The sequence below is a fragment of the Pelodiscus sinensis genome, chromosome 24 (assembly GCF_049634645.1).
Source record: "Pelodiscus sinensis isolate JC-2024 chromosome 24, ASM4963464v1, whole genome shotgun sequence".
In the NCBI taxonomy this organism is placed as follows: Eukaryota; Metazoa; Chordata; order Testudines; family Trionychidae; genus Pelodiscus; species Pelodiscus sinensis.
The window spans coordinates 19,473,626-19,500,895 of record NC_134734.1 but is presented as its reverse complement, the minus strand read 5'-3'; the positions used below and the strand labels follow the sequence as shown (position 1 = coordinate 19,500,895).

The 27,270-nt window shown below is 54.4% G+C and overlaps 2 protein-coding genes across 9 annotated transcripts in view; one reads left to right on the top strand and one right to left on the bottom strand.

Moving 5' to 3' along the window:
- The first annotated feature begins 1,076 nt into the window (after positions 1 to 1,076).
- The window catches only part of NUDT17 (nudix hydrolase 17), a 36,204-nt gene continuing 10,010 nt past the window's right edge, over positions 1,077 to 27,270 (top strand). The window contains exons 1-9 of one of the 4 annotated variants that reach the window (XM_075908380.1): positions 1,084 to 1,243; positions 2,293 to 2,415; positions 3,031 to 3,214; positions 4,031 to 4,056; positions 4,478 to 4,570; positions 5,464 to 5,562; positions 6,387 to 6,523; positions 7,522 to 7,726; positions 7,903 to 8,370. In XM_075908380.1, coding sequence (XP_075764495.1) covers positions 1,169 to 1,243; positions 2,293 to 2,415; positions 3,031 to 3,214; positions 4,031 to 4,056; positions 4,478 to 4,570; positions 5,464 to 5,562; positions 6,387 to 6,523; positions 7,522 to 7,684 — 900 coding nt within the window. In that variant the 5' untranslated portion in view covers positions 1,084 to 1,168 and the 3' untranslated portion in view covers positions 7,685 to 7,726; positions 7,903 to 8,370. Of the gene's footprint in view, positions 1,244 to 2,292; positions 2,416 to 3,030; positions 3,215 to 4,030; positions 4,106 to 4,477; positions 4,571 to 5,463; positions 5,563 to 6,386; positions 6,524 to 7,521; positions 8,371 to 27,270 lie in introns of those variants that run through there. The other 3 variants (XM_075908378.1, XM_075908381.1, XM_075908379.1) reach the window with 3 other exon arrangements.
- The window catches only part of PIAS3 (protein inhibitor of activated STAT 3), a 45,000-nt gene continuing 25,955 nt past the window's right edge, over positions 8,226 to 27,270 (bottom strand). For all 5 annotated transcript variants that reach the window (XM_006119391.4, XM_075908368.1, XM_075908366.1 and 2 more), the window contains 10 exons: positions 26,172 to 26,262; positions 24,430 to 24,564; positions 22,358 to 22,463; positions 21,241 to 21,314; positions 20,619 to 20,779; positions 18,132 to 18,268; positions 17,204 to 17,375; positions 14,025 to 14,158; positions 12,119 to 12,156; positions 8,226 to 11,542 (listed from right to left, as the gene is read on the bottom strand). In XM_006119391.4, coding sequence (XP_006119453.2) covers positions 11,279 to 11,542; positions 12,119 to 12,156; positions 14,025 to 14,158; positions 17,204 to 17,375; positions 18,132 to 18,268; positions 20,619 to 20,779; positions 21,241 to 21,314; positions 22,358 to 22,463; positions 24,430 to 24,564; positions 26,172 to 26,262 — 1,312 coding nt within the window. In that variant the 3' untranslated portion in view covers positions 8,226 to 11,278. The remainder of the gene's footprint in view (positions 11,543 to 12,118; positions 12,157 to 14,024; positions 14,159 to 17,203; positions 17,376 to 18,131; positions 18,269 to 20,618; positions 20,780 to 21,240; positions 21,315 to 22,357; positions 22,464 to 24,429; positions 24,565 to 26,171; positions 26,263 to 27,270) is intronic.

The following is a 27,270-nucleotide window of genomic DNA, read 5'->3' as shown; positions in this document are numbered from 1 at the left end:
CCCTACCTTAGTGTCATCCACAACCATGCTGAGAGTGCAATCCATCCCCTCATCTAGGTCATTAATAAAAAAGTTGAACAAAACCGGCCCTAAACCCGATCCTTGGGGCACTCCGCTAGAAACCGACCTCCAACCTGACATCGAGCCGTTGATCACTACCCATTGGGTAGCCATAGGCTGCAGACCCCCAGGGTTTCGTGGACCACAGTGTGAAAACCATCGTTCAATGGAAACAGCCACCTTTCACGGACCCCTTTTTACACCTAGTCAATGGACTGCAGATAGTGGAAGCTGATCTGGGGTGAGATTGCGTCTGCACATTGTAGAGACAACAAGCCCTAAGCGTGACGGATTCCCCCATCACCACTAGCAGGAGTCATAATTCAGGGTGTCTCAGCATCTCTCTGTAGAGCAATATTCCCTGTAATCTTTTCCACCCAGGGGTGGATTTTTTTCCCACCTACGTGTGGAATAATTTTTTGTGCACTGAGGCTGTGCACCAGCAGTAGAAACACAAAGCCTAGCTATGGGCGCTCTGCTAATCAGCTGGGTGGCATTTGACTGTCTCCTGGGCGGCTGCACAAGCACCCAGCTTCCAGGGAACACGGCTGTAGCGCTTTGCTGGCTGTGGCCCAAGAACGGAAGGACCCGAGTGTGGTTGCTGGTCAGGGCCCAGGCTGGAAAACAGGCCAAACGTTCCCCTTTGGAAACCTTCCAAGCAGCCCAAGCAGGGTCCGGGTTTTACAGCTCCCTGCGGCCTGCAGGCGTCTGGGACTCTGTGAGCCCCTGGAAGGGAGGGAGGGGGGCAAGATGGGACCGAAGCAGCTACAGGAGCTTCGCCTTGGCTGTGGGCTCTGTGGGGCAGGGCCTGGCGCCATGGGGCCAGCATGGGACTCTCCCAGGGGAGGGTCTTGGCTGCATCTAGAGGGCAGCGCCCCCCCCCCCCCCCCCCCCGGCTCCTTGGGAGCCGGGTTCTGCCCCAGACAGGGTCCGTCCGTGCCCGGCTTGTAAGCGGGTGCAAAGTGGCGCGGGGGCGTTCCCGGGCTGCGGAGCCGCTTGTCCCGCGAGCCGCCAGCAGGGGGCGCCGCAGGCTCGCTCCGCCCCGCGGCAGCCGCCTCGGCTCCCGGCCGCTCCCTGCGCCCGAGCCCGGCCCCGGCCCGAGGCGCCCATGGGGAGCCTGGCGCGGGGGCTGGTGCGCCTGGCCAAGGGCAGCGCCCGGCCCCAGCGCGCCGCCTTCCTGCAGGTGGGGGCGGGGTGCGCGAGGCGGTGGGGGAGGGCTCTGCGTGTGCGCGGGGGTGGGAGAAGGGGGGCGAGGGATGGGCTGGGTGTGCAACGGGGTGGGGGGATGGGCTGGGTGTAAGGCGGGTGGGGGATGGGTTCGGTGTGCGGGGGGGCTGGGTGTACAGAGGGTGGAGGATGGGCTGGGTGTGCCGGGGGATGGGTGGGTGGGAGAAGGGGGGTAAGGGAGGGGCTGGGTGTGTAAGAGGTTGGGGCATGGGTTGGATGTGGGGGGGCTGGGTGTGCAAGGGGGTGGGGGATGGGCTGGGTGTGCGGGGGGGCTGGGTGTGCGGGGGGTGGGTGGGAGAAGGGGGGTAAGGGATGGGCTGGGTGTGCAAAGGGGTGGGGGCATGGGCTGGGTGTGTAGGGGGGTGGGTGTGCAAAGGGGTGGGGGGATGGGCTGGGTGTGCAAGGGGGTGGGGGATGGGCTGGGTATGCGGGGGAGGGGTGGCTGGGGGCATAGTGGACAAGGGGGTGTTGGGGTGAGGGCTGTGTATTCAAGGAATGGGGGGTGGCCTAGGTGTGCAGGGGGCCTGGGTGTGTGGCGAGCGGGCGGGGGAGGGGCTGGGGCAATGATAGAGCCGGAAGTGGAACCCCAGGACTCCTGGCTCCCAGACCCATCCTCTCACCACGAACCTGGACCCAGCGGCCCCGTTGCTCTCCCTCCTCCAGCAGGGACGCCAGCCTGTGGCCTTCTCCAGCAGCTGCTTTTGGCTCCCGCACCCTCTTCTCGTCCCCGCAGAGGCTGTGGGCTCTGCTCAGACCGGTCCGTTTCCTGGCCCCAGTCTAGCGGACGGGGCCGCCTGGTGCTGCCTGGACTCCTGGCCTCTAGTTTCCACCTGGCCCCTGAGTTCCCAGAGTCCCGTCTCCTCTCCTGCCGTGCCCCCCTCCGGTGCAGGTTGGATCCTGCTGCGCTGCGTTGCCCGCAGGGGCTGCATATAAAGGGCTGAGAGCCCCCCCAGGGAGCGCGCCGAGGGGACGAGGCCGGTGATCTCCCTGCGCTCTCCCTTGCAGAGCGTCACTGGGCACTTCTGTGCGCCCCATGAGGACGAGGCGACCGTCAACTGCGGCTTGGACCAAAACCAGTTTGTTATCTCGGACAGCGCGTTCCCTGGCTCCACCCGGGTCCTTCTGAAGGTCAGGACAGGGGGGACGTCGGTGGTGCCGATGGGGGCGGGGCACATGCGTCTATACGGACGGACTAGCGTCGAGTGAGCTCCCAGCGGCTGGAGCAGGGGACTGGGAGTCAGGACGCCAAGTTCTTTACTCCTCTCTGGGAGGACTCCTGGCTTTCTTCCTGGCTCCGTCACTGACTTGCTGCGTGGCCCCCAGTCGTGCCTCAGTTTCCCCACCTGCAAGCTGAGAACAGTCCGGTACTATCTGTAAAGTCCTCAGTGCTCCTCGGTTGGCTGGTGCCACCTAACTTACAACAAGAGCCCGGGGTGTTTCGGGGAGGGAGAAGGGGCTTAGCCCCGGTCCGTGCTCAGGCAAGTAGAGTCCGTTCGGAGCTCCGAGGCACCACCAGCTATGTAATTCGGGCTGCTGTGTCTCGCGGGTGGGTCTGAAATGACCCTCTGCTGAGCTGCTTGGCTGTCGCGCTGCACCCCAGAGGGGACTGCATTTCACAGCTGCTGCACCTCGGAACTTGGTGAAGCTCTTTGGGATGAAAGGTCCGACGGGCCTGAGGCTGGAAGCTGTGGTCTCCGGCTGAGGCCTGCTGTGACTGTTACCAAACTCTCCTTTTCCTGCCAGAGACCTTCCTTTTGTCCCATCAAGCACCTGGAGGAGGGGCAGGCTGCTGCGCTGCCGGAGGAGCTCCGAGGCCGCGGGGTGGACGTGGGGGTGGCCGTCCTACTGCAGTCCGTCGACGGGAGAGTCTTGCTGACGCGGCGGGCCAAGAATCTTAGCATCTTCCCCAGCCTCTGGGTGCCCCCAGGTGACAGAACGAGCCTGGTTTAGCTCCAGCGGAGCCAGGGGACGGGCCCTGCATCTTGCTGGGTTCCTGTCGGTGGCCACCCTGGCCTACGGTCAGGTTCCGGGGTCACTGGAAAGGGGAGAGGGATGCTTAGAGGGAAGAATCAGAGACTGGGAACCGAGCCTCTGCAGTTGTATTCCCAGCCCTGGGAAAGCAGCGTGGGCTAGTGGTTGGAGAGGGCAATTGGGAGGCTGAACTCCTGGCTGTGGAAGGGGAATGGTTAGATGATGCCGCCCGGGTTCCACTCGCCACTGACTTTGTCGTGTGACCTTTGCCACGTCAATTTCCTTCTCTTGGCCTCAGACCCTTCCCTAACTCGCAGGAGTGTAACTCACTACCTGCCCTGTGATCCTGCAGCAAAAGGTGCTAGGGCCGAGTGGAGAGTTAACAGGGGGAGCGGGAAGGAAACAAAAGAGCAAAACCGTGGGTTAAGCCAGCCCAGCAGGGGGAGAAAACACTCTACTCCTTGGGCATTGCTGTTGTCGGGGGATCAGCCACCTCCGTGGCCCTGGCTGGAGTGTTTCCTCTGCTAGGATCACGTGATCTGTGCCAACAGGTGGCTTAGTCATGGGCCATGAACCCCGGTGCTAGGTGCGGTATAGACCCGGCACATAGAGTCCCTGCCCTGCTCCCTCGGACCCACCACCGGCTGTTTCTGTGCCATGCTGGTCCAGAAGCAGCAGCTGCTGGCGGCATCTCCATTGCCTCCAGGAGGCACTGGGCTAGTTCACTGCAGGAGGAGAGCCACTCACCCTTCCTGCCTCTCTCCCCTCGCAGGTGGGCACCTGGAGCCGGGCGAACAGGTACTGCCTCGACCCGCCCTGCGGATTCCTGCACAGTCAGTTAAACTGGGCGAGTGGGGCCGGGGGTGGATCTCACTGCATGGTTGGGGAAGGAAGGGAGGATAAAGCTGAGTACAGTGTAATGTTCCCTGGGATTTTCAGGTGGGATGGGGGCTGTTTAGAGCCAGGGGCCGCCTCGGGGCTTCTGAGTTCTCAGTCTGACTCTGCCGCATAGCTGAGTCACTTCCCCTCTCTGTGCCTCAGTTTCCCTATCTGTAAAGCGGGGCAATGCCAGCTTCCTGGGCAGGAGGTTGGGAGGCTCTTGAGGTGCGTGGCTAGGGGGTGCTGTTACAACGTAACGTGGGACCAGGCTGGAGTCCAGAGCCCCCGGTGCTGCAGAGCGTGAGGTGCCGGCTGTGATCTCGCTGTCCCTTGACCATAGTTGCTGGAGGCGGGCCTGCGGGAGCTGCAGGAGGAGACAGGCTTGCAGCTGGAGCCAGGCAGCTTCTCCTGGAGGATGCTGGGCCTATGGGAGGTAACTTCCTGCTTTCCTGGCCTGGGTGCTGTGCAGCCACTCGGCCTGTGTTTGTATCCGGCTGCCGGAGGGGCACACACCAGGACTCGTCCATGCTCAGAGGAGGGATGTAAAATCCTGTTTAAAACGTGAACCGGTTAAAGAGTATGGTTAACCGGCCCGTGGCGTTTACATCCTTGCTCAGAGCTCCGGGGGGAGCCAACGGCCCCGTCCCGTAACCAGCCTAGTGCCAGACATGCAGCCATAACCTGCTGTCCCACGGTTGGGGTTCATGCTGGCGAAAGGGATGAGCGCCCCCTGCTGAATCCCCACTGCCCTTGCAGGGCCTTCCCAGGGATTGGCAGGACGTACGCCTGGGTTGAGAAGAGCAAGTCCCCCATCGGCGGCTCTCAGGAGGGGCGGGGACGCAGCGCCGTGCTCTGGGTGGCCCTACATCGGTGACCGGCCCAAGCTGGGACTAGATGGCAGGGGGTGGATCACTCAGCTCATTGCCCTGCTCTGCTCGGTCCCGCTGAAGCAGCTGGCACTGGCCGCGGTCGGATGTCAGGACACGGGGCTAGATGGGCCGTTGGTCTGACGGCCCCTGGCTGGTCGTAGGGGGCGGCTGGAGAAGGAAGCATCACTGGTCTTGGCCACGTCAGACGTTCCCTCCTCCCCACTGCTAAAAGCTGGGGCGTCGGCCCAGCCCTCCTGATGCACATGCAGTTGAGGTGGAACTAGCTGGAGCAGCCCCCAGAGCTAGCTGCATTTCACTGCTGTTCCACATAGCGCGCTAGAGGCCTTCAGGCTGAGCGTTCACCCGTTTAGCCCTCGGTTTCTGCCCGGGACGGCGTGGGGGCGGGGGGGCAATTCAGTGCTGCCTGATCCTAGCTCCTTGTTCTCCCTGCGTGCAGTCCGTTTACCCTCCCCTGCTGAGCCGAGGGCTGCCGCGGCGGCACCACATCATTGCCTACCTCTTGCTGCTTTCCACCGAGGGCCACCAGCAGCTGCAGGTGAGAGCCCCGAGCCACAGCATTGGTGGGGAAGAGCTGAGGAAACTGCAGGGAGCATTTCCCGGGGGGAGTGAGGGACCCACAAGAAGGGGACACTGCGGCCCTGCAGGAGATGAACAGGAGAAGGCCGCCCCTGCTCCTTCCCGTCCCCTCTCCTGTCACTTTCACTGGGCTGGGATGCAGCAGGGGATTTGGGGGCCCAGCAGTGCTTACCATGGCTCCCCTGAGTGGCCGTCGGGGCCCTGCAGCCCCTAAGCTCCATGCGCTGCCCTCGCGGCTGCATCTCCCATGCATCACAGATCCCAGCTAACAGGAGCTGCAGAGCCGGTGCTCAGGCCGGCACAGCGCCTGGAAGCAGGGCAGGTAAGAAGCCCTGAGGAGGGGGAGGGGCGGATCAGTGGGGCCTGCAGACCCCCTGGAGTTCCCTGGCCCACAGATCCCAGCTGAGAAACACTGATCTATAGAATTGTCCTGACGTGCCCGAAGCCCCCCTCCCCGGCAGCCTGAAGCAGCCCTGGCGGGTAGCTGGTCGTACGGGTTTCCCGCCCACGCCCACAAGTGCTAGACCTCGGTCTTGGGCGCGAGGGACCCTTCAAGGAATTCAGCCTCCAGCACCCGGCACATTGTGGCTGCTTTGCCGAGATGAGCAGGTAGCGGCCCAAGACAACCAGCACCTGCCCTGTGGGATTGACAGATTCCCAGTCCGCCCCGAGGTCTGACCCCTGATCCTGCCGATGGCCCTGTGGCCATCAGCTGCAGTGACTCCGAGCCCCGGGCAGCTCCGAGCCTGGTCCCGGTGCTCAGGGGCAGCCGTTGGCTTTCAGAGGCGGATCAAGGCGGAGGAGAGCGAGGTGAGCGCCTACGTGTGGCTGGAGGCCCCCGTGCTGGAGTCCATCGCGGCCGTCGAGGATGGTGCAGAGAACACGAGGCACGTGCCCAGCAACCTCCCCCCAACCATCAAGTAAGGAGGGGCCTGGCCACCCCAGCCTGGCCTGTTTTCCTCTGGCAAGAAGGCAGGGGGGAAATGAGAGTTTTCCCTCCGAGGCAAAAGCTGTGTGGGCAGAGGCAGGGCATGAAATGCAGCCAGGGCTGAGGAGGAGCACTGCAGCTTCCCCACGGGACGTGACGAGGGTTGGGACTCGGCCAGTGAGCATGGCGTCAACACACCTGGGCAGAAATGCTCTTGAATGGCCCCAGGAGCTCTCCTGGCCCTGCTGGCTGGGGACAAGCAGAGCGTGGGCTCCGCGGGTCCCAAACACTCCCCCCAGCCCGAGTGGAACAGCCCTGCCTCCAGTGCAGTGGAGGGGGACACGAGCTGCCCCGTCCGTAACTCACGCTCCAGCCTGGCCGCCTGCGAGGAAGGGGGAGCCGGCCCTGGCCAGGCAGGAAGGAGCAGGGACCCAGTGGAGGCACAGTGAGGATTCAGACTCCGCTCCTATTTCCCCCTTCCCACCCTACCCCGCCGGAGGCCACATCTCCAGCACAAAAGCCGGGTTGGGCTTTGTTCCCAGGCGCTGGGCCCCCGCCAGCCCTCTCCTTCCATGAGGGGACTGGACTGGAGCCCAGTGCGTCTTCGCTGCCGCCTCTCTGGCCTGCTGGTGCTGGAGGCAGAGCATGGGGGCACTTGTGCGAGCAGCTTCCCCAGTGCTAAGCTGGCTTCCCCCCTCCCGCTCTCCTGCCAGCAACCGGCTGGCCCCTCTCAGCCCCACCTTGGCTCCCTCCCAGCAGGGTGGGACCAAGCTTCCAGCTCTGCCGGCAGCAGCCCAAGAGCCGGGAATGCTCCAGGGAGGCGATGAGCTGGTGCCTGCGCAGCCAGACTGCGGCTGAGCCCCCCCCCCGCCCCGCCGGCAGGGGCGTGCTGTTCTGTGCGGGTCTGGTGACTGGCCCCCGGAGCGTTTTCACTCCTCTGCATTACTGAGCGGCCAGCTGGAAAAGTAACTTCCATTGTGATCTACCCAGAGCCACCGAGCTGAGCGGGGGCGGGGCCCGGCCCATGGAGCTTCCTACTGCCACGTTCCTGAACACGGCTCCTGCAACGGGGGAAGACGTGGAACGGGTCAGCACCGGGACCCGGTTTGCCCTGCGGCTCTGGCTAGGCACCATAGCCACGCGAGACACGTGAGCAGCGGAATCCCAGGCCCTGGCCTCCCTGCAGGGCAGACAGGTGGGGAGCGGCTGGCAAAGCATGTCGGCTCTCAGGCCTAGTTTTACCGAGCAGGGTGCAGACCCTTCACCAAGCCGCCGGGCTGGCCAAGCAGCAGCAGGAAGGGACCATAGGGCATCGGGGGGGTCTCTCTAGCCCTCCCCCTCGTGAAGGAACCCTAAACCCCGGCTGCCTAGGACAAGGAGGAAGCGTCACTGTCACGTTAACCATGGAAGCCAGACACACCAGCAACGTGACTAGAACCTTCCCTACTGTGGCTACCCACGTCCTGCATCGCCGAGGGGTGCACAGAAGAGAGCGTGAGCCAGCGGTCTGAGTTCAGAGTTTGCAAGCTAGGAACTCCCGTTCCAATTCCATCTTCCACTCACTCCTTTGTGGCTCTGCCTCAGCCCCATTCTAAACCAGGGGGAACTAATTCACCCTTCTCCTCAGGTCCCAACAGCTGGAATCCAGCTTGGGAAGGTGGTTCTGCTCCACCAGTAACTGACGCGGGTGCAGCTGAGGGGTGTTTTGAACTTTATTGTCTAAAAGGTAGTTTGCATATACAGAAGTGTTCCAAATAAAATACCAAACAGCTGGATATGAAACAGACAGAATAAATAAACCAGAGAAAGTGGCTAGCTGCTTTGTAAAAGGTGTTGAGATCCCGTTTTCCGTGTGAGAGAGTTTATAAAACACTAAAAGGACTTCAGACAGTATCAAAACCCCATACGCTCCCTTCCCTGCCCCCTCCCCCTACACAAACAACTTATATGTACAAAACTTGAACACAGCCATGACCTAATACTTTAATGTCTGTCTCGGCTTGTAACCTCTACTCCATCCACCGCCACCTGTATGTAACACTGAAAGTACCTGCCTCTCACAGGGTACGGTGGAGCACTCTATGGCCTCGTGAGCTGATCAGCCTGCGACTGGTAGTGGAGGATCTTGCTAGGAGACAGGACAAAAGACAGACGGGTGGGTTTACATATTTGTATAGAAATCTCCCTTCACTGGGACCTGTACTGTCCTCCCAATTTCAGAGCTTTGAAACCCCCCACACAATTATGTTCCAACTGAAATGTACACAGTACATTTGTTCTGGTCCTACGTCCCTTTTCAGTGTGGCACTGGGAAGATGAACAGACACACAGAGATTTGCACAAAGCCCCGTCATTTCTCCAAAGAGCAAACCTCCTACCTGGGCCTCCTGCACCCAGTTCCAAAGCTGTTCACACAAGTGGGAAAGAAGATTTCTCCAAGCGACAGACAGTTCTCTTGTGCGGGTGGAAAGTACCAAGGCAGCTCATTGGGAGCTGATATTTTGTAGTAGTTGAGTCATAATTTGCTAACTGACTGCTTTAAATGAAGAGCCAGAACAGCATCAGCTGGACTCATCCCTCTCCAAAACAGAGGAAAAATGATTAGTGCAACGAAGCCTGCCCAAAAGACGTGCGGTAAAGCTGCACTTCTGCTGTTCCTCAGTAGGAGTTGCACTTATTGCGTTCAGATACTCACTGCCACTATGATACGAGAATGATTAAAAGTCACGGCAGAATTCCGGGCCTCACTTTGAATCCTGACCCTGGACTACTTTTCCCTACAACTACAGGAAAACTGGCTTGTTTTAAAGTTCTTGACGGGGCCACTTTAAAAAAAAAAAAAAAAGGTGCAAAAAATTGCTACATATTATACCTTTCCGAATGCCATTTTTGACCACATCTTGGTGCATCAAACTCCTCATGTCCCTGTCTTGCTACGGGAATAAAACAAAACAAAACTTGGCAGCAGGCGCTTGGAGTAGTTTAGCAAGACCTGGGTTCTGCAGGATGCTTGAAGCAGCCGCTGTGATGCGGTAAAGGTTACAAACTAAGAGACACATTTAAATACATAAATAAACTGTGCAACGGGCGATGTGCTGTCCCCGCTGAAGGCGCGGGAGCAGGACCCACAACCTTCATTTAGTCCTCGCAAGACACAGACACAGGGAGGTCTTTGGAGTTTTGTATGTACAAAAGCTGCAACTGAAAATAGAGCTATAGCTGTTCTCTGTACAGAGCTGTATTGGAAATACTTAAGAGGAGGAAAAAATCTACAGTTTAAAAAAGTACATCGTAATTACAACTGAGAGGAGACGGATGGGAGACAAAAGCCCGGGCAGATACCCCTGCTAAGCCTCTGCTCTCTACTGTCCTATTTACAGGAGGGATCACAAGCAAGAATCTCCCCAGCTGGTTGCCTTTAGTGTCCGGATAAAAAACTGCATCAAACCACATGTAAATGCCACCGATGGGACAGTCAAATGGCCTCTTTTTGCCTTGATTCTTACAAAAAAAAGGGAGGAGGAGGGGGGGACAAGTCATGATGAGGACACAAAATTAAAACCGCCACCAGGAAAATGGCTGATTTGAAAGGGAACACAGGAGACGAACAGTGTTTCCTTCCCTGCGCTACCCCTAATGCCACAGATAGCTCAATTAAAAAAACCTCCCATGGTTTAAACTTTTTTTTCTCCTTGATTGATCAGTTTCATTGTGGTTCGCACCCGCTCCCACCGTGTTCGGTCACAAACACAAGAGCTTTGCACTGGGATCTGAAGAACGGATTCGTTCAGAGCGGAGTTTGGGGCCTGACCGAGTTGTGTCGGATCAACCAGTCGAGGAGGCCTCAGCTGTTCCCTGCTTAATGGGAACACTGGCAAGTCCCCCCTCCCATCAGCGGCCAGGCCTCCGCTGGGGAACATCCGTATTTGCTGGAGGGGGTTAGAATCAGGAGTCTGTTACAGCATCTGTTTTCCTGCTCATTTGGTTATGCAAACCCTGGAACAGCACAGGTTCTGGGCATGGCATGGCAGCTGGATGCAGAAGTTTGCTGGCCTCTTTCTGACTCACCGGCTCTGCTCTAACCCAGGGAAGGGGACAGACTCCCCAGGGAAGAAGAGCACCGAGGAGAGAAGAATGCCGTAGGACCTCAGATCCAGCCCAATCCCTACTGCCCGTGGGCTTGTGTCAGTGCCCAAAAGCAACAGGTGGCTCCCTGAAAGACACCCACCCACCCACCTTCCATCCAAGCCCACAGAGTGGCTGGACTCAGGCAAGTTTCTCTCCTCACCCCGCTCAGGGAGTTAGCAACGTGCAGACGACGACATCCCCGGGGGGCACGGCTGCTGCGTCTTGCTTTGGCCACTAGAAGGGGCTGTTCCAGCCGGGCAGCACCAAGGAGGGGTTGGGGGGGGGGGGTGACCACTGTCGGATCTTTCCTGCTTACCTGCAGAGGCCTACAAAAGCTGAAGTTAAAAACCGGTTTAAAATGGCCTTGAGAAGCAGGGGTTGCTATTTCCCTGCGGAACACCAGCACCCCCGCAAGCGGCACCAGCCTGCTCCGGAGGGTGCGTGCAGCACGGAAAAGCCCCACCTGTGAGCCTGCAAGGGGATGGTTTAACAGGGGAGCTGCCCTGATCCAGACGTGGGAGACCCGGTACTGGCCGGGCCCCGAAGAAACGCCCAGTGCAGCAGATCTGCTTTTGTCTCCCATCCTGGGGGGGAGGCGAGCTGCCCGCGTGCACCTGGGTTAATCTAAGGAGATGATGTCCGGCCTGCAGCCCGGGAGAGCCGCGCTGTTACTCATTGCCCCGCCGTGCCCATGGCTCTCGCGGAGCGCGTTGGTGGAGACGATGCTGCTGATGCGGCTGCTGCCTGGGCTGACGCTGTTGTGGGATCCTGCCAGGACGGGGGCCAGGGGGTTCATGAAATGGGTAGATGTACCTCGGTACTGGAAGAAATGGCTCAGGGCGTCCTGCTCATCCAGGGAGGTGATCACGGAAGGGCTGTAGTGCTGCCAGGGAAGGAACAGGGCACCATCAGCCTGCGCGCCTGTTCCAACCCCGCCACCCGCCTGTACCCTGCACGGCGCAGCCAGCCTGCCAAGCAATGATTTCACGGCTCTCGCTGCCGAGACGGGGGAAAGGGAGCAGCCGGCACGAAGCACATTGAGACTCACAAGTGGTTTAATTCACTGCTCCCGAGATGTGGGGGAACTGTACCAGTTTACCGAGACTTCACCTGAACCAGTTAGTGCCCCACCGCCTCCCATTTGATATAACCCGCCAACGGACTTGGGCTGCCACTCCATGCCAGGTTCAAAGGGCACCATGGAGCACAGACATGCAGCGGTGGCGAGAAAAGGGCCAGCAAAGAGAAAGGAGCCTATTGTACCAGGCCTGACAGGAACCACGCTCCTAGCTCCCCTAAGTCAGAAGCCTATCAGTGAAGGCATTTCTGACTAATGCTACCCCCAGCTCTGCCCTGAAAGGATCAAACGCCAAGATAGGGAGATAGCAGCAAAAGGACAGCGTGGAAAAAGAAAAAAGACCCCTCCCGAAAGAGAGACACCCTCCCCAATCAACCTTACCTGATTTTCACTTTGAAGGAAGGAAAACAAATCCAGACCTAGAAAAATAAAAGGGGAAAAGTAACTTAATGGTGAATAACTTTATGGGGGAGAGGGAGGGAGCCAAGCTGTGCAAGACAGAAGTCAACGCTTGGGATAGGATGTAACTGCTCCCTTAGAGACTGTGGTCTATCCGGATCCACCTCAGTCCTGTAGTTGAGCGACGGACTCTGGTGTAACTGTGATGGCTGCCTTCTTGGCCACCACTGGGGAGAGAAGTGGGAACTTTCACAGCTCCAGCTTGAGCTGAAGAGCCATGGTTCCGTGATGGTCACAACTCGTCTGGAACTGGCAGGGAGGAAGCACACCCCCAGTGGCTACAAAGCCCCCTGTACATGATGTAGTCTTGGTGCTGAAATACATCGGGGGCCAGATATTCCAACTGATCAGGCAGCAGAAGGGAACCAACAAGGACTCACCAGTCCTATCATCACTAGGCAAAACTTACCATTTGCCAACTAGCTCTAGGGTTCCTTTCAAGTAAGAATCCTTCCCGCCGTGCACTGCTGAAGTGCAGCGGCTCAGGGGCGGAGCACGGCCGCTGTCTAACTTTGCCTACCAACGCTACTGAGGGGCTTACGATGGGGGGGGGGGGGAGGTGCAGCGCATGGTTAACAAGGAAGCCCCTGGTGGAATTTCAGGAGGCCATGTCCCCAAGGGGAACGGCCCGGTGCTGGTGTTGACATTTATCTTGCAAAATGCACCTTAGGTTCTCTGTACCCCCAAGCTCAGGCCCAGAGCTGGGCAAAGAGTTTGTGTGTCATTTTGGTCACCCCAAAACTCTTGCTTGGGATGTGGGAGCCTGAACCCCGGCTCCAGAACAAGGACTTGAGCTCTGGTGAGCACACTGCCTGGTAAGCTACAGGTTGCGCTGGAGTGGGCTGCTCTCAGTGCCGCTGTTCCACTTTGTATAACCCAATATCCCTCGGGCCAAAGAGAGTCTCGAGGCCGGTGAGTATGGCCCCATGCAGGAGGGAGGAGACGTGGGTTCAAAACCCTCCTCTGAACCAGGCAGACAAGAGACATTTTGTACCACCCGAAACGGACACCCAGGCTCTGTGTGATAATGCCAGATAGCTAGAAACCAGCTATTTTATCAAAGCTTCCTAGCCCGCCTCATCATGTCTAATTCCATCAGCCGGTTACTGCTCAAGTGTTCAACAAGCCAGCGTGGAGGGCAAGGAGAGTACGTTCCGTGGTCTACATGTGGCACTGTCTCTGCCGCTGACTTGCTGAGTGACCGGAGGGCAAGTCACTTTCTCTCTGTCCCCATCTGTACCACTTGGGATTTCAATGGGGGCATGGAGAGATTTTTGAGAGCCACTTGGAGATACTCGGATGGCAGGAAACTTTCCTAGATCAGTGACCCATTCTTAGATCGGGCCTGAGGAGGCTGCAACTGGATGACACAAGTCTCTCTACTCCTCCCAGTTGGAGCTTGCTGCCTCCATTTCCTGCTATGCCAGCTACAGGAGCAAGACCAGAAATGCCAGTCTATGGCCATGAAAAGCACCAGACGCCAGGCCAGCCAGTGGCTAGGTCTTATCCATCCGGGGACTAATAACTGGCTTTCAGTTTATCCTGCCTCGCTGAGGAGCTCACCCACAGGTCTGCAGAATCACACGCCAGGACTGGTACTTTGGCTCCTCCTGCCTAAGGGAACTCTGCCATTCAAGCATACGTGCTCTGCTCTGCAACGGTCTGGAGGCTGCTCCAAGCCATGCAAGTGCAGCCCAAGTCGCTTTGTGGGTCAGATCATACGTAACAGATCGGGAGGCCATGGGCACGGGTGCTACGCTGAAGTCTTGGTCTGGTAAACTGGTACAGTTGCCCGAGTAGGCGATTTGGAAACCGCTGCTCTCCTTACCTTGAATATCCGACGGCACCTGGTAGGAAGGGTGGTATTCGGGGACTGGGAGGCTGGAGAGATAGTCACTGCCGAGAGCTGCCATGGGAGGACTTCGAAGCACAGAGGATGGCTGGTGATCAACATTTAATACCCTGAAATGGGACAGAAGCCCAGTGAGGCAGAGCAGAGGCCTGTAATCCAGGTGTGAAACATCAGCAGCCTGCCTGTTAAGTCAGGGATAGCGAAACGACAGGAAGAAGCCCTGAGCGACATGGGAAATAAGACATGTCAACATCTGTCCTGAACGGCCAGCCCCATTAGGCCTCACTTCAGGACTCGGCACGTATCAGTGGTGCGTTGTTCACTGCAAGTTCCTACAGCCATTATCAGCTGTCCTAACCCCAGCCCTCAGATTGTGCACATGGGGAGGTAGCGCCAGGCAGTGCGCAGAGCACAGGACTGAGAGACCTGGGTTTTATTCCTGGTGCTGCCTCTGGCCTGTTGGGTGATCTTTGGCCAAATCACTGCCCCAGCGTGTGCCTCAGTTTCCCCATCTATAAAACGGGGAGAGTGCTACAGACCTCTACTGTAAAGTTTGCTCTGACGCCTACAAACGGAAAGCGCGAGATGCTATTAGTAGTAAGAGAAAGAATGCAAGGTCACCCCTTTAAAAGACACTACTAAAATCTCTGAATTGGATCCAAGGTACTTCTAGAGCCCCATTATGGCCGTCCCTGAGTGCTTCAACATCTTTAATGTTTATCCTCCCTGTGCCACCAGCCTGCTCTTCGCCAGTGCTTGTTACCAGCAAAGCTCGGCGACCGGCTCCCTGTGTGAAGAATGGGGAAACTGAGCCCCAGAACCACGAAGGGATTTAAACGCCTAGCTTCCTCTGATTCCAATATCTTTGTGGGCCTGGGCCAGGGAGACTCAAGGTACGTCTACACTGCAAAAATCAGCACCACCACCGCAAGTCTTGGAGCCTAAGTGAACGGACTCAGACTCGAGGGGTTCTTGCAAAGCAGTGCAGATGTCTCTCTTCAGGTGAGCTCTGGGTTCTGACATGGAGGGGTGTAGGTGTCTGGGCTGTGTCTACCACCCAGTGGAACCACACTGTGGCGATCGATCTACCGAGGGTCGATTTAGTAGGTCTAGTGAAGACATGCTAAATCGCCCGCCGATTGCTCCCGTCAATGCTGGGACTCCAACAGAAGAAGAGTAAGAGGAGTGGATGGAAGAGTTTCTCCTGACGACTCCGCACGGGGCAGACTGCGGTCTGTAGCTCTAAGCCACGCTGACTTGAGTTATGTGACTTACGTAACTCAAATTGCGTCGCTTAGATCAACTTTCAACCCTGGTGTAGATCGGCCCTCCGAGCCCAGGCTCTAGCCCGAGCAGGAGCAGCTACACTGCTACGTGTAGCCCCATAGCACCACCCAGTCAGTGAACCTGAGCTCCAAGACTCACCGCTGGGTGTATGATATTGATTTATACCAGTGTAGACGTACCCTAAGCGACAAGGCCAAGGCTCCTTCATCTAAAAGGGTGTCACAAGGAGGAGGAGGACAAATTGTTCTCCTTGGCCTCTGAGGTTAGGACAAGAAGCAATGGGCTTAAACTGCAGCAAGGGAGGTTGAGGTTGGACATTAGGAAAAACTTCTTGTCAGGGTGATTAAACACTGGAATAAATTGCCCAGGGAGGTTGTGGAATCTCCATCACTGAAGATATTTAAGAGCAGGTTAGTTAGACGTCTGTCAGGGTCCCAGGTTACGGTGGGGTCACAGTGGCAGTCTCAGCTTTCTGAAGTTGGGAAATACTTCTACAAGGGGAAGAAAGGATTTTTCCCCCCATTTCCAAGGAGTTGTAAGTTACAAATTGCAGGCTCCCTGCCTGGAGATAGGACACTGGAAACCGACTCTATTCCCCACTGCCACGGAGAAAGGACAATGCCCAAATTAGTATTTTTTTTCTTAAACGGCATCTCACATTCAGAAAACAGACAGGCAAGGGGAAAGCATGGTCTGACCTGCTCTACATGGAAATGACATGCGCAAAGTTGATACACACGCCTGCGTTTCTGTCCACAGACAAATCAGCAAATGAACCGTCAACGTTGTCACGCACATGCTATATATTCCAGGTCTCTTCAATCAGTCCAGTTCTACAAACACATTTCAGTGCCTTTGTGGCCCTGGGCCAGAGAGATGACGCGTACGGCTACACCGCAAAAATAAAACCAGCACCGCAACAGCAAGTCTTGGAGCCTGGATCAACTAGGGATGTTAAAGCGCATTTATTTAGGTAAACATGTAACTGCTGAAAAACTCAGCAGTGACACGTTTACACACGGGGGAGGGCAGCTCCCTGGGAGCCGGTGCATGTAGGGAGCCGGGCTTTTAAGCCAGTTCCCCATGAGCACTGGCTCCCAGCTGCCTCATTCCCGCCCTGCGTTGCTGCCTCTGTATCAGAGGTAGCAGCATGCAGGGTGGGGGGAGGCAGTCAGCTTCCTGGGAGCTCATGTTTGCGGGAAGCCAGCTGCCTGCCCCCCCACACTGCTACCTCTGATTCAGAGACAGTAGTGGGGGCGGGGGAAAAGAGGCTGCGTGTTACTGATGAAACGGGTTCTGAAAATTTGTTCCCGAAGAATACATCACCCGCAAGGCTTTCCAAGTTCATCTTCTGGCAAAGCACTTTTTGCCAGCTGTCTGGCTGTTAGATTGTCAGCTCTTACAAGGCAAGTGGACAGCACCTAGCTTAAGACAGTTCCAGCCCTTCTGTGCGCCCAGACACATGGAACACATCTCATGTGAAGAACCCAGGGCTACCCGAGTTAGTGAAAGGCCGCACTCTCTGAATTAAGAAACGAGATCCAGGAATGAGAACGTCTAAGGAAGTGACGGAAGCTACTGATCCGCAGGCTTCAGGGAACGAGCTGGTCGCGACCCGGGACAAGCCGAGATGCGCCTCCCACCACTTCATACGAAGGTACCTTACAACCGACAAGGTGCATTCCTATGAGGTGCAGAGTTTGCCTTTCCCAAGCACCCTGAATAGACAGCACACAGGACTACACAGACCACTGACCTGGCCCGATACATTTCCTATCAACAGCACAAGCTGCCTCTCCTTGCTAGCGTGACATCTGCAGCATGCAGGAAAGAAAAACCCCAGAGAGGGTTGGTAAGAGGTGCCCTACCCCTTAGGCCCTACTGCTGACGGGATAGCCACAGTGGAGACGGGGCACTGTTTCTTCATAGGAGGCTCCTCTTCGTCTGATGAGCTGTCCAGCGTGAGGTCGATCACCTCCACTTTCTTTCTGCTCTCCGAGGAGTGCTTTCCGTCGGCGCCCACCGCATAAAGGGAGCTGGCTGCAGAGAGAGGGGAAGCAAGGAACTGCAGTTGGCCACGGCAGCGGAAGCAGCTTCTTCACAGGGCAGCGCTTTGCAACTTCGACAGCATCTTCCAGCCGAGGCTCTCAAACCGTTTTGCAAATATTAACTAAGCCTCATAACGAAAACATCGTCCCCCCGTGTGACAGCCAGGTCTTTACACGGGCGTCCTAGCTAACGTCCTGCTGTAATACTTGCATTCGGCCTACCTAGAATGACTCTCTGCAGTTTCAACAAGGGCTGTAACTGGTAAGCCTCACCTTACAGGTACCAGTTAACCAGTACGGGCTGGAGCAGCTCCCCACTGCCCAGGTAGGGGCGCTCCAGCTCGGAGGCAGGGGCTGTTCCAGCCGGCTGGCCAGGCCTGGCTCCCCAGGAGTGGCAGCTGTGGGCTCTGCAGTAGAAAGCTTCTCTATAAGCTCCATACTGCCGAGCCAGCAGCGCGTGTAACCGCTCGGATTTTTAGCGGTGAGCGTTACATTTCTAACAGACTTTCTACATCCCTAGTTTCAACTGGATGGGTCTTCCTTTCCCTTGTCAGCTGGCCCGTAGCACTGCTGCACCTTGTTAAACCTCTGCCGTGCTTCTCGCCGGAGGTGGCTGCACGTCAGTGCTGCAGTGAGTCCACTGGACTGACTGCATTTCAAATCTCTGAAATGCTTTCGGACCCTTCCAGAGAAAGGGGCTATGGAAAAGCAAGACATTTGAAAGAGATGGTACCCGTAGCTCCCGTACCCTCAATCCCATTGTACGTAGATGTCGGGCACACCTCCTGGTTTTCTTTCTTGGGCTTCATGGGACACCAGGAGCCATCTTCCATGAACTGGATCTCATCGCAGTCTGTACAGGAGTTGAGGATTTCCATGAACAACCTGTCCAGTAAATTAGCAAGAGCGTCAGCTGAAAAAAGCCATCAATGGAAAGACCCGACCCTCTGCAGGAGCACGCGTGGCCCTGAACACTTGGGTATTGATGATACAGACAGAACGGGACTGGATGGAGTTTACACCAAATTTAGCTACATCAGGTCGATTTTCTGAACTGTGTCCCCACACTACCAAGCCTGTCTCGTCGACCTTAAGGGCTGCTGAAGTCGATGTCGGGTGCTCCTGATTTCACAAAGAGCAATGCAATTCCTGACCTCGCCTGGGCAAATTTACAGTAGTGTAGACACAGCGTTGACACAAGTTTTAGTTCTTGTCCTCCGGAAGGCATCCCACAATACCCCATTCTGACCAGGACTTGCACCTCTACTGCTCTCCAGGTGAATAGGTAAAGCCCCGGGAAAGTTTGAATTTAATTTCTCATGTGCCAGCATTGTGGGTCCCAGGTTCAAATCCAGCTAAGGCCAAGAGTCAGGCTAGTCTACATGGAATGAGTGGGAGCGTTAGACAAGGTTGTTCCAGGCAGGGACTGTTTGTTAGGGATGTTGGCTAGTGTGTACTGAATAGTCAAAATGTAACGGTTACACGACTATTCGACAGTCCCCAGGGGCGGGTTCAGCAGCCAGTGCGATCCCAGCCCCACGCCTGGGGAGCCCCTTGTCACCCTGAGCTGCTGCCTCCAATAAAAAGGCAGCAGCATGGGGCGTCAGCAGCCTCTGTCCATTGGGGGTCTCAGCTCGCTGTGGACAGAGGCTGCTCCGGAGTAGTCTCTGTCCGCGGGGAGCTCGGAGCTCCGCAGACAGGGGCTGCTGCCATGGAGCAGCCTCTGTCCACGGTGAACCTGGGCCTGCCACGGACAGAGACTCCTTTGCAGCAGCCTCCCACCATGCTGCTGCCACAGATAGAGGCAGTGGCGTGGGAGGGGAGAGGGCAGGCATGGACAACAGGTGGCCCCGCAGAGCTGGTGCTGGGGGGAACCAGCTTTTAAGCCGGCTCCCCTCAGCACCAGCTCCTGCCTTGACTCTTCCCCACCCCGCTGCCTCTGTATAGGTGTGTCTAGACTACAGGGTTTTTCTGAAGAATGTGGCCTTTTTTTCGAAAAAACTTCCCCTGCGTCTAGACTGCTGCCACGTTCTTTCAAAAGTGAATCGAAAGAACGCAGCAGTTTTTTCGACTGCGGAAAACCTCGTTTTACGAGGAAGAACGCCTTCTTTTGAAAGTGCTCTTCCAAAAAAAGGCGCTATGAAATGCAAACTGTGTTTTTTCGAAAGAGAGCATCCACACTGCCTGGGTGCTCTGTTTCGAAAAAGCGGCTTTGCTTTTTCGAAAGTACTGATTGTAGTCTAGATGCTCATTTTCGAAAGAGGCTTGCAGTCTAGACGTAGCTTAGGAGGCAGCAAGGGGGGCAGGCAGGTTCACTGAGCCAGCTCCCTGTGTGTACTGATTCCCACCTGCCCCCCTCACCGCTGCCTATCGGTTAATCATGTAGTCGTCTACACTTTGACATCCCTACCGTATGTACACACCAACTACAGATGTTAAATTTAGTTTAATCAACTAATTGACCTGTCGGCTCTTAATACATTGAAAAGACTGAAGCGCAGCAGGAGGGACTCAGCGCAAACCGGGACAGCTGGTTCCCGGCTCATGCAGGGTCCCCTGTTGTCAGCTCTTAATACATTTATAAAACAGAGATGCGTCTAGGACTAGGTGCGAGTGGGGAATCAGCTGATTCCCGGCTTGCACCTGGTCCCTGCTCCTCCCCTGCGGACACAGAGCTGCGGGGAACCGGCTTTAAGCCAACTCCCCGCAGCACTGGCTCCTGCTCTCTTCCATTGCTGCCTCTGATAGAGTAGCAACTAGTCGATTAGTCACTCAGGGTACGTCTACACTTGCACCCTAGTTCGAACTAGGGATGTAAATGCAGGCATTCGAAATCGCTAATGAAGCGGGGATTTAAATATCCCGGGCTTCATTAGCATGATCTCACCGGCGTGCTAGTTTGAATCGCAGCTGATTCGAACCAGGAAGTGCGCGACGGGACGCATTAGTTCGAACCAAACCTCTTGGTTCGAACTAACGTTCCTCCTCATTTTTTGAGGAGTAACGTTAGTTTGAAAAATGAGGAGTAACGTTAGTTCGAACCAAGGGGTTTGGTTCAAACTAATGCACTGGCGAGATCATGCTAATGAAGAGCGGGATATTTAAATCCCCGCTTCATTAGCAATTTCGAATGCTTGCATTTGAATCCCTAGTTCGAACTAGGGTGCAAGTGTAGACATACCCTTACATCCCTAACACCAACATTAAGGGATTGGCCTAAAAATACTTGGCTTACCCATCAATGATCAGGCTCTCATAAGGGGCTTTCTTATCACACACAGGGCAGGTCCACGTAGGTTTCTTCTCATTCATCTGAAGATAGAGTGCTGCGTCAAAGCACTGGAGGTGGGTGCACGTTATGGCTCGGCAGGGCACTATTAGCCTCATCTTACCCAGCTGGAAGATGGAGAAAGGAGAAATTAACATGGTTTGATACAACATGCTTCCACATTTCTTTTCTGGCTGTTTCACTGAACGTGCCCAAAGAGCCAAACTTATGCCAGCAGGGATATGAACTGTAGCGTTGATGGCTTCACCATGGACAAGAAGAGGAACCTCCTTCTGCACACATACATCCTAATGAGTGAAAGGGGAAAACTTTACACAGCCCTCAGCAGTATCATACAGTTTAGGCTATCCCCAGACAATACGACACACATAGATGTGTATGCTGAAAAGTTCCGATCAGCGTTTTCAGCCAACATTTACATATGCAAAAAGGAGCTGGTTGAATAAAGACTCCTAGGAGAACTTTTTATAAAACCGGAACAGCAGCAATCGTTTTGGTGCTACCGCACTATGTTTTTAGGCAAACCCAAGGTGGATGTTGAAGCTCAGAGAACTCGTAGAGAACCTACCGGACACATGAGAGAAACCCGCAAGCTTGTTGTAGCTATCTCGCTGTCGGGATCAGCTGTTAATTTTTCTTTGACTGAAAGGAAAAAAACACAGATTTAGGTCTATCGAAAGCGTTAGTGATATTTTAAAGAGTCTCGCTCTTCTAATCTTATAGTGCCATGGTACCTCCCTAGGAAGTTGTTATGGTAGCAAACACATTATTTCTATTACATTAGACCCTAGTGCAGTGGTGAGCAACCTGTAGCCTCCATGTGGCCCAGTGGGGTTCTATGTGTGGCCCACAAGACATTGTTTACCACTGCCCACGCGCAGAGCTGCCAGCCGCCGCTGGCTCCAATTTGGGTAGGTTTTTTCCTACCAATATCAAAGTGACATGCACAGAAAGCCCAGGCCCACGAAGTGAGGTTCATGCTGATTCCACACAACGCTGACTGTGAGAGCTAGGTGCTGTTCCTGCATCCAATCAAAGTGCTGCTACACTTCAATCGTCTCACCCTGCACATTTTAGGTACACAAGTGCTGTTAGCAAATCACCCTATGCCGGGAGACCGTCTTGGTTACAATCTTGCGGCCCATTGTGATGGAGGAGGCCACTCATGCAGCCCACTCACTAGCCTCGGTTGCCTGTTGCAGCCCTGGAGCCCAAGGCAGGGCTCTGTTGGGCATAACAAAAAAGAGCATACATGCTACCGTTAAGAGGAAACAACAGGTGGAAAGAACAGGCAAAAGGAACACACGCTACCAGCGAGTCAGCATATGATTAGTGGGGTAAGCAGCTATCACAGCACACCAGAAAGCCTTGGGCAGATATCACAGCACAGATGGGTTTTAAAGACAGATTGAAAGGCGCAGGGAGCGCCTCCAACCACTTTCCTAGCAGCCAGCCAATGTAACCCCCTTCCCTCCACTCCACTCAGGCATCTTCCTTTCAGACTGTACACGTACACCAGGCTTTTCTTAAAAACTGGACTGCTTGCCCACAGAACATTACGCGTGTGTTTACATAAACACTTACAGGGACCTGTGCTTGCCTTGTTAGCGATAGCCAGATTCAGAGCTATTCAGCTAGAAATCATGTAATAAACAGTTAAAAACCATAAAGCAGCAACTACTCACTCAGGGCCCGGGAATGGTCCGGGTTCCGAATGCCCTTGGCTCTCAGCTTCTGTAGCAGTGTGACTGAAGTCAGCTGTTTCACCAGGTAAACTGACAGGGAGTAGTTCTGTGGACAGAAAGGTTGACGTTAGACCTTCTGGCCTCCAAAGCAGACTGCTAGGAAAGCAGATCTGTCCCTGTTTGTAAGTCTGGTGTAACTCTGCAGTGCTGTAAAAAGGGACCTTTAACAATTGCTAGTGACACTCTGTACCTATCTACAACCTCCCTGAATGTCTGTACAACCCACACGAATACTGGCCTTCTCAATGAAAAATTCTTGTGTGCTCCCTCACTAGCCCTACAGGGGGAGGCCTGCCTTCTTTTCAGGAGCTGCACCTCATGTCTTTGGGGTCTCTTGGCAGGGATCTACTGGGATCAGCTGCCCTTCCCCCAATTTGGGTTTACCCAAATCCAACTTTTGGGAAGCTTCCTCATAGGGACCAATGCTTCGGCCACTCCCCTTTGGGTCCCTCTGATAGCTGGATCTATTGTCTGCAAGCTGATCTGCCATTTGGCCTGCGCTACATGGATTCTAGGGGTTCAAACCATGAATCACACTCAGCTCCAGGAGACATTTCACACCATTGCTCTACACTCATCAAGTCAAACAGAGATTCCAGAGGAGGAACACTGGCCCCCTTTTCTCACTGTGGGAACATTTGTCTATTTGTCTAACGTTTGCCAACCTGTAGGTCTGTCCCTCCCCCGTAACCTTTTCTCATGGCCTTCAGGTATTAGAACATACACTATCAGGCTCTCCCAAATGCTTCATGGCTCCCAGCATCTGTCCAGTCCCCTTGGCTATGTGCCTCAGTGGCCTCTTGGGCGTGACCCGCTTTGGCCTGCCAGACCCCAAGGATCCACAATTCCACAGGGGTAGGCCCATGGCTTCCACAACTCCAAAACCGGGTCTCTGAGTGCCCGCATTCCCTGCAGCTCTCTGGGGCTCCCTGCAGCCAGTCCAGACTTGTGCTACTCCTTCAGGGTGTCATGCTGTCAGTAAGTTACTGCAGTGCCACCAAGCTGCTTTTCCGAAACAAGGTAACGGTAGATTAGACCATGAAGGTTGGGTTAAGGGATGCAACTCCAGCTACATAAAATACACAGCTGCAGTTGGTTACCTTACGCCAAACCTGGCACTGTCTTCACAGAGGGAGGCCAATGGGAGCAAACACTCCCATTGGCTTCCCTTACTCCTCATGACTGCCAGGAGTACCAGCACCAGCCAGAGCTGCCCTCAGCAATCGATTTATGGGTCTTAATTGTAGAAACAAAGTCCTGAGATGAGCTGAGAAGCAAGAGCTCAGAATGGCCGATGCCAGGACTTCACCGCCTGACTCCCGTAGAACCCATCCCGACTCTCTCTCTGTCTGAGGCTTGGGTTGATACGTAAAAATTAGATCGACCTAGCTGCACGATAAGTGAGAGCCTGTCTCTGCTCTTACCCCACCTGACACCCTTCCACTGTGTTCCCCAGCTCAGGACCTTTGCTCTGCGTCCCTGCAGAGCAGTGAAGGGAAATCGCCTTCTTCTCAGCTGTGGTTGTGAGATGAGGCTGTCCTGGCCTTTGGGGTTTCCACTGTTTTTTCGGAGCCTTTGTTCACATGCGTAGACTTGACTCCATTTGTCAGTGATACTAGTTTCCAACCAGGCTGCTGCAGAAGTCAGGCAGCTCATCCCTTCCCTTTCCTGTCTGTGGGTAGCAATGCAAAGCCCAAGGGAAACTGAGGCACTCATGGGACTAACACAGATACATCACTACTCTCTATTGGACTTAATCAGAATTGCTCGTGTGTGTCATAAGCCTTCTTCTGCTAATAGCTAATGGAGATTCTCTCTTAGTTCAAGTCGTAGAAGTCCATGCTTTCGGACCCGGAGGACCAGCATTCTCACCATGCAGTTCAGAGTTGCAATGGAGTGCTGCACAATGAGTTATGAAAACCTACGAGACTAGTTCATTACAGTATCTACTTGCCCAGAAAAACTCCTTCACTTATTAATGCTCTGGGCCTGCGGTTCTCCATGTCACTTACCCTGCCAAACTCGGAGGACCAGTTCACGATGATCGTATTGGGAACAGTGGCCGAAAGCCGCACCAAAGGAGTGATGTTGATCGGGCGGCTCGGTCGTTTTGGCTCCACGCCATTTTTAGTGGGAGGCAGATAACCCTGCAAAGGCAAGAAAACTGAGATCAACCAAGTTCTCTTACGGGGCAACACCCTGCAAATCCTACTCTGCTATAGCTGGCTTTCCCCTGAAATTTCCCTCCCGTGTCTCCAGCACAACATCTGAGCAATCAAAGCCCGGCAGGGAATACAATGGAATTTTAACCACAGTTAATTCAACATGGAAACGGAGCCAGTTTCATATTCAAGGATCTGTTTTCATTTCCCAACCAACTCCAAGCCCTCCCCCAATACCGACGTGCACAAAGTCTTTGCTTTTAAGCAAACAGTTCTGGTTGCAGCTTTCTTCAAGGTTATTTGTTTTGGACAAAAGAGAGGGATTTCTTGTTTTGGCAGAGGAAGCTGAGGGTGCAATTCGGACTACACACACTATCCCCGTGTCTCATTGTGTTCTAAGACAGGGTCTTCAAAAAGCCTGTGGCAACGTTTCCCAGTCAATGTCTGCCTCAGGAAGATCCATGGGTTACTTGTCTCAGTACCAATTTGTTAAGCATTGAAAGCCTTAAAACATGCAGAAAAAATTGCTCTTTCTAGGTCTCTACCTCTCATCAGGACACGAGCGGACTTGGGAACAGAGCATTAGAGGGACAAGTAAAACCACCACCATAGTGCCAATCATGTATGGGATATAACTCAGGTTGTGCAGGCGACTGTCAAGGCAGCATTTCATTCCTTTCAAATGCTTTATTTTGAAACCCAAATAATCATCTTTTAACAGAGCTTTGTGTGCGATGTCCTAGCTTTTGGGCCTTTTTGTTTTAAAAGAGGAAAAAAATAAAATCAAATTCCATTACCAGAAACTGTAACAACCCTCCTAGTCTGCATCTTCATGAGGGGTTTCAACCCTGAACATTCAGCACTGCAGCAGGGAGAATCTGGCAACTTCCAGGCCAAACGATTTTCCCCAACCCAGAATATAAGAACTCAACCTAAATTATGGAGAGGCCACTTCCAAACCATAATTCTAAAGGAGGTCAACAAACTGGGATATTAAGGTGATGACCGACTAACCTTAGGCTCAGCTCAGAAAAACATCCAAAGGTTCTATGGGAGAAACCTGATACTTCTTACAGCAGCCTGATTTCCAGAAAACAAGAGGTTCTGCGCTTTCTGAAATCAGACCCACGCAAGGTACCTGAAGATGGGAGCCCACTCCCCTCCGCTGAAAATCTTGACCCCGGAGTTAATCGTATGCACATGGATCTACTGAACCAGGCCAGAATCTCACAAGCAGTACAGGATCTCAAGTGAGATTTCTATTAATTCTCATTTTGAGTCTGTTTGAAATATTGCAGGGTCAGCTTCTCTTATGCTAGTCTGGGCTCTTCTCCCTTCACAAGTTATAACCCGGTACCTTAGAGTTCAATAGAGGAATAGGTAAAGGTTTGGGTAAATCACTCCTTCCAAACCAGTTTGCCAGCATGTAGCATAAGATCAGGATGATATTCTAATGGCACCATTCAGTTCTTAGAGCCAACTTTGAGTCTCTTCTATGCATAACTCCCACAAAGCTTAACAGAAATTGTGGTTGCATACTTGACAGCGGAATTTGGTCCACTATATATAATCAAGAAACAAGGTTTACTCACAGGCAGAGGGCAGAGTTTTCCATTGACCTTGACGAATAAGTTAGGAGGGAAATAATCTTCTTGGGGACAGCTGGTTTCACACAAGCAAAACCTAAGAAGCAGGAGGAAGAAACTGGCAAATGAGTGGCGGTGACAGTCACACACAATGGCAACTGAAGCTTGTCTTTGTAGAGACATTTTTCGAGCCAAACGTACCAACGTCTGGAACACATGTGAGGGCACAAAAGTCATGGGCACAACAAATATACACAGAAAATCGACTGGTGCAATCACTAGTGTAACCCAGAGGCACTGCGACCACGGAGGAAGGAAAGTGAAGTCTGCTCCACAGGCCTAGCTAAGGGCCAGCTGGCTTTTAGCTCATGCCATAGAGGCTCATGGCTTTTGGCTCCTAAGGTCCCAAGTTCAATCCCACCTGCTGATGACCCAGGTCGGTCAGCTTTACACTAGCGTGCACTATGCATGTCCAAGGTGGGGGCAATCACCAACCTGATCAGAAAAAAAACTCTCCAGAACCACAAGTTCAAAGTCAAGCCATGCTGTCTCAAGCTTGCCAGCTTTGCATGGCAGATAAACTGAGCTTGATTCAGTTTCCCATGTGGGGATATTTTGGATGAGGCCTTAAAAACGGATGGCCGTCCACTACTTTAGTAAGAGTGAAAGTTGAATTTGCCCTGTTCCCCCAGATAAAATTCCCACACAACCAGCTGTCATGAAGCATACTAATTAGAAGCATACTAATTACCATATGGCTGCTGCCCTCCATCCCACAAAGGAGCACTCTTCAATGATGCAGCAGCTATAAATTACACAGTACTTCTGGGTGAAAGGAGCTTCAAGAAATGTAGTCATTTAAAAATAACTGATAACTCCCTGAGGAACTGAAATGGAATTACATTGATCTGAATGTAAATCTTGCAGCAGAAGGAGAGATTAGTTACTACTTAGGGGGGTATAGACGCCACTGTAGTGCTTCCGTGTAGACATGATCTACACCAGCAGGAGGGGCTCTCCTGTCAGTATGAGTAATCCACCTTCCAGAGAAGAGGTGGCTAAGTTGACAAAAGTCTTCCACTGATCTAGAAATCCACGACTAAAT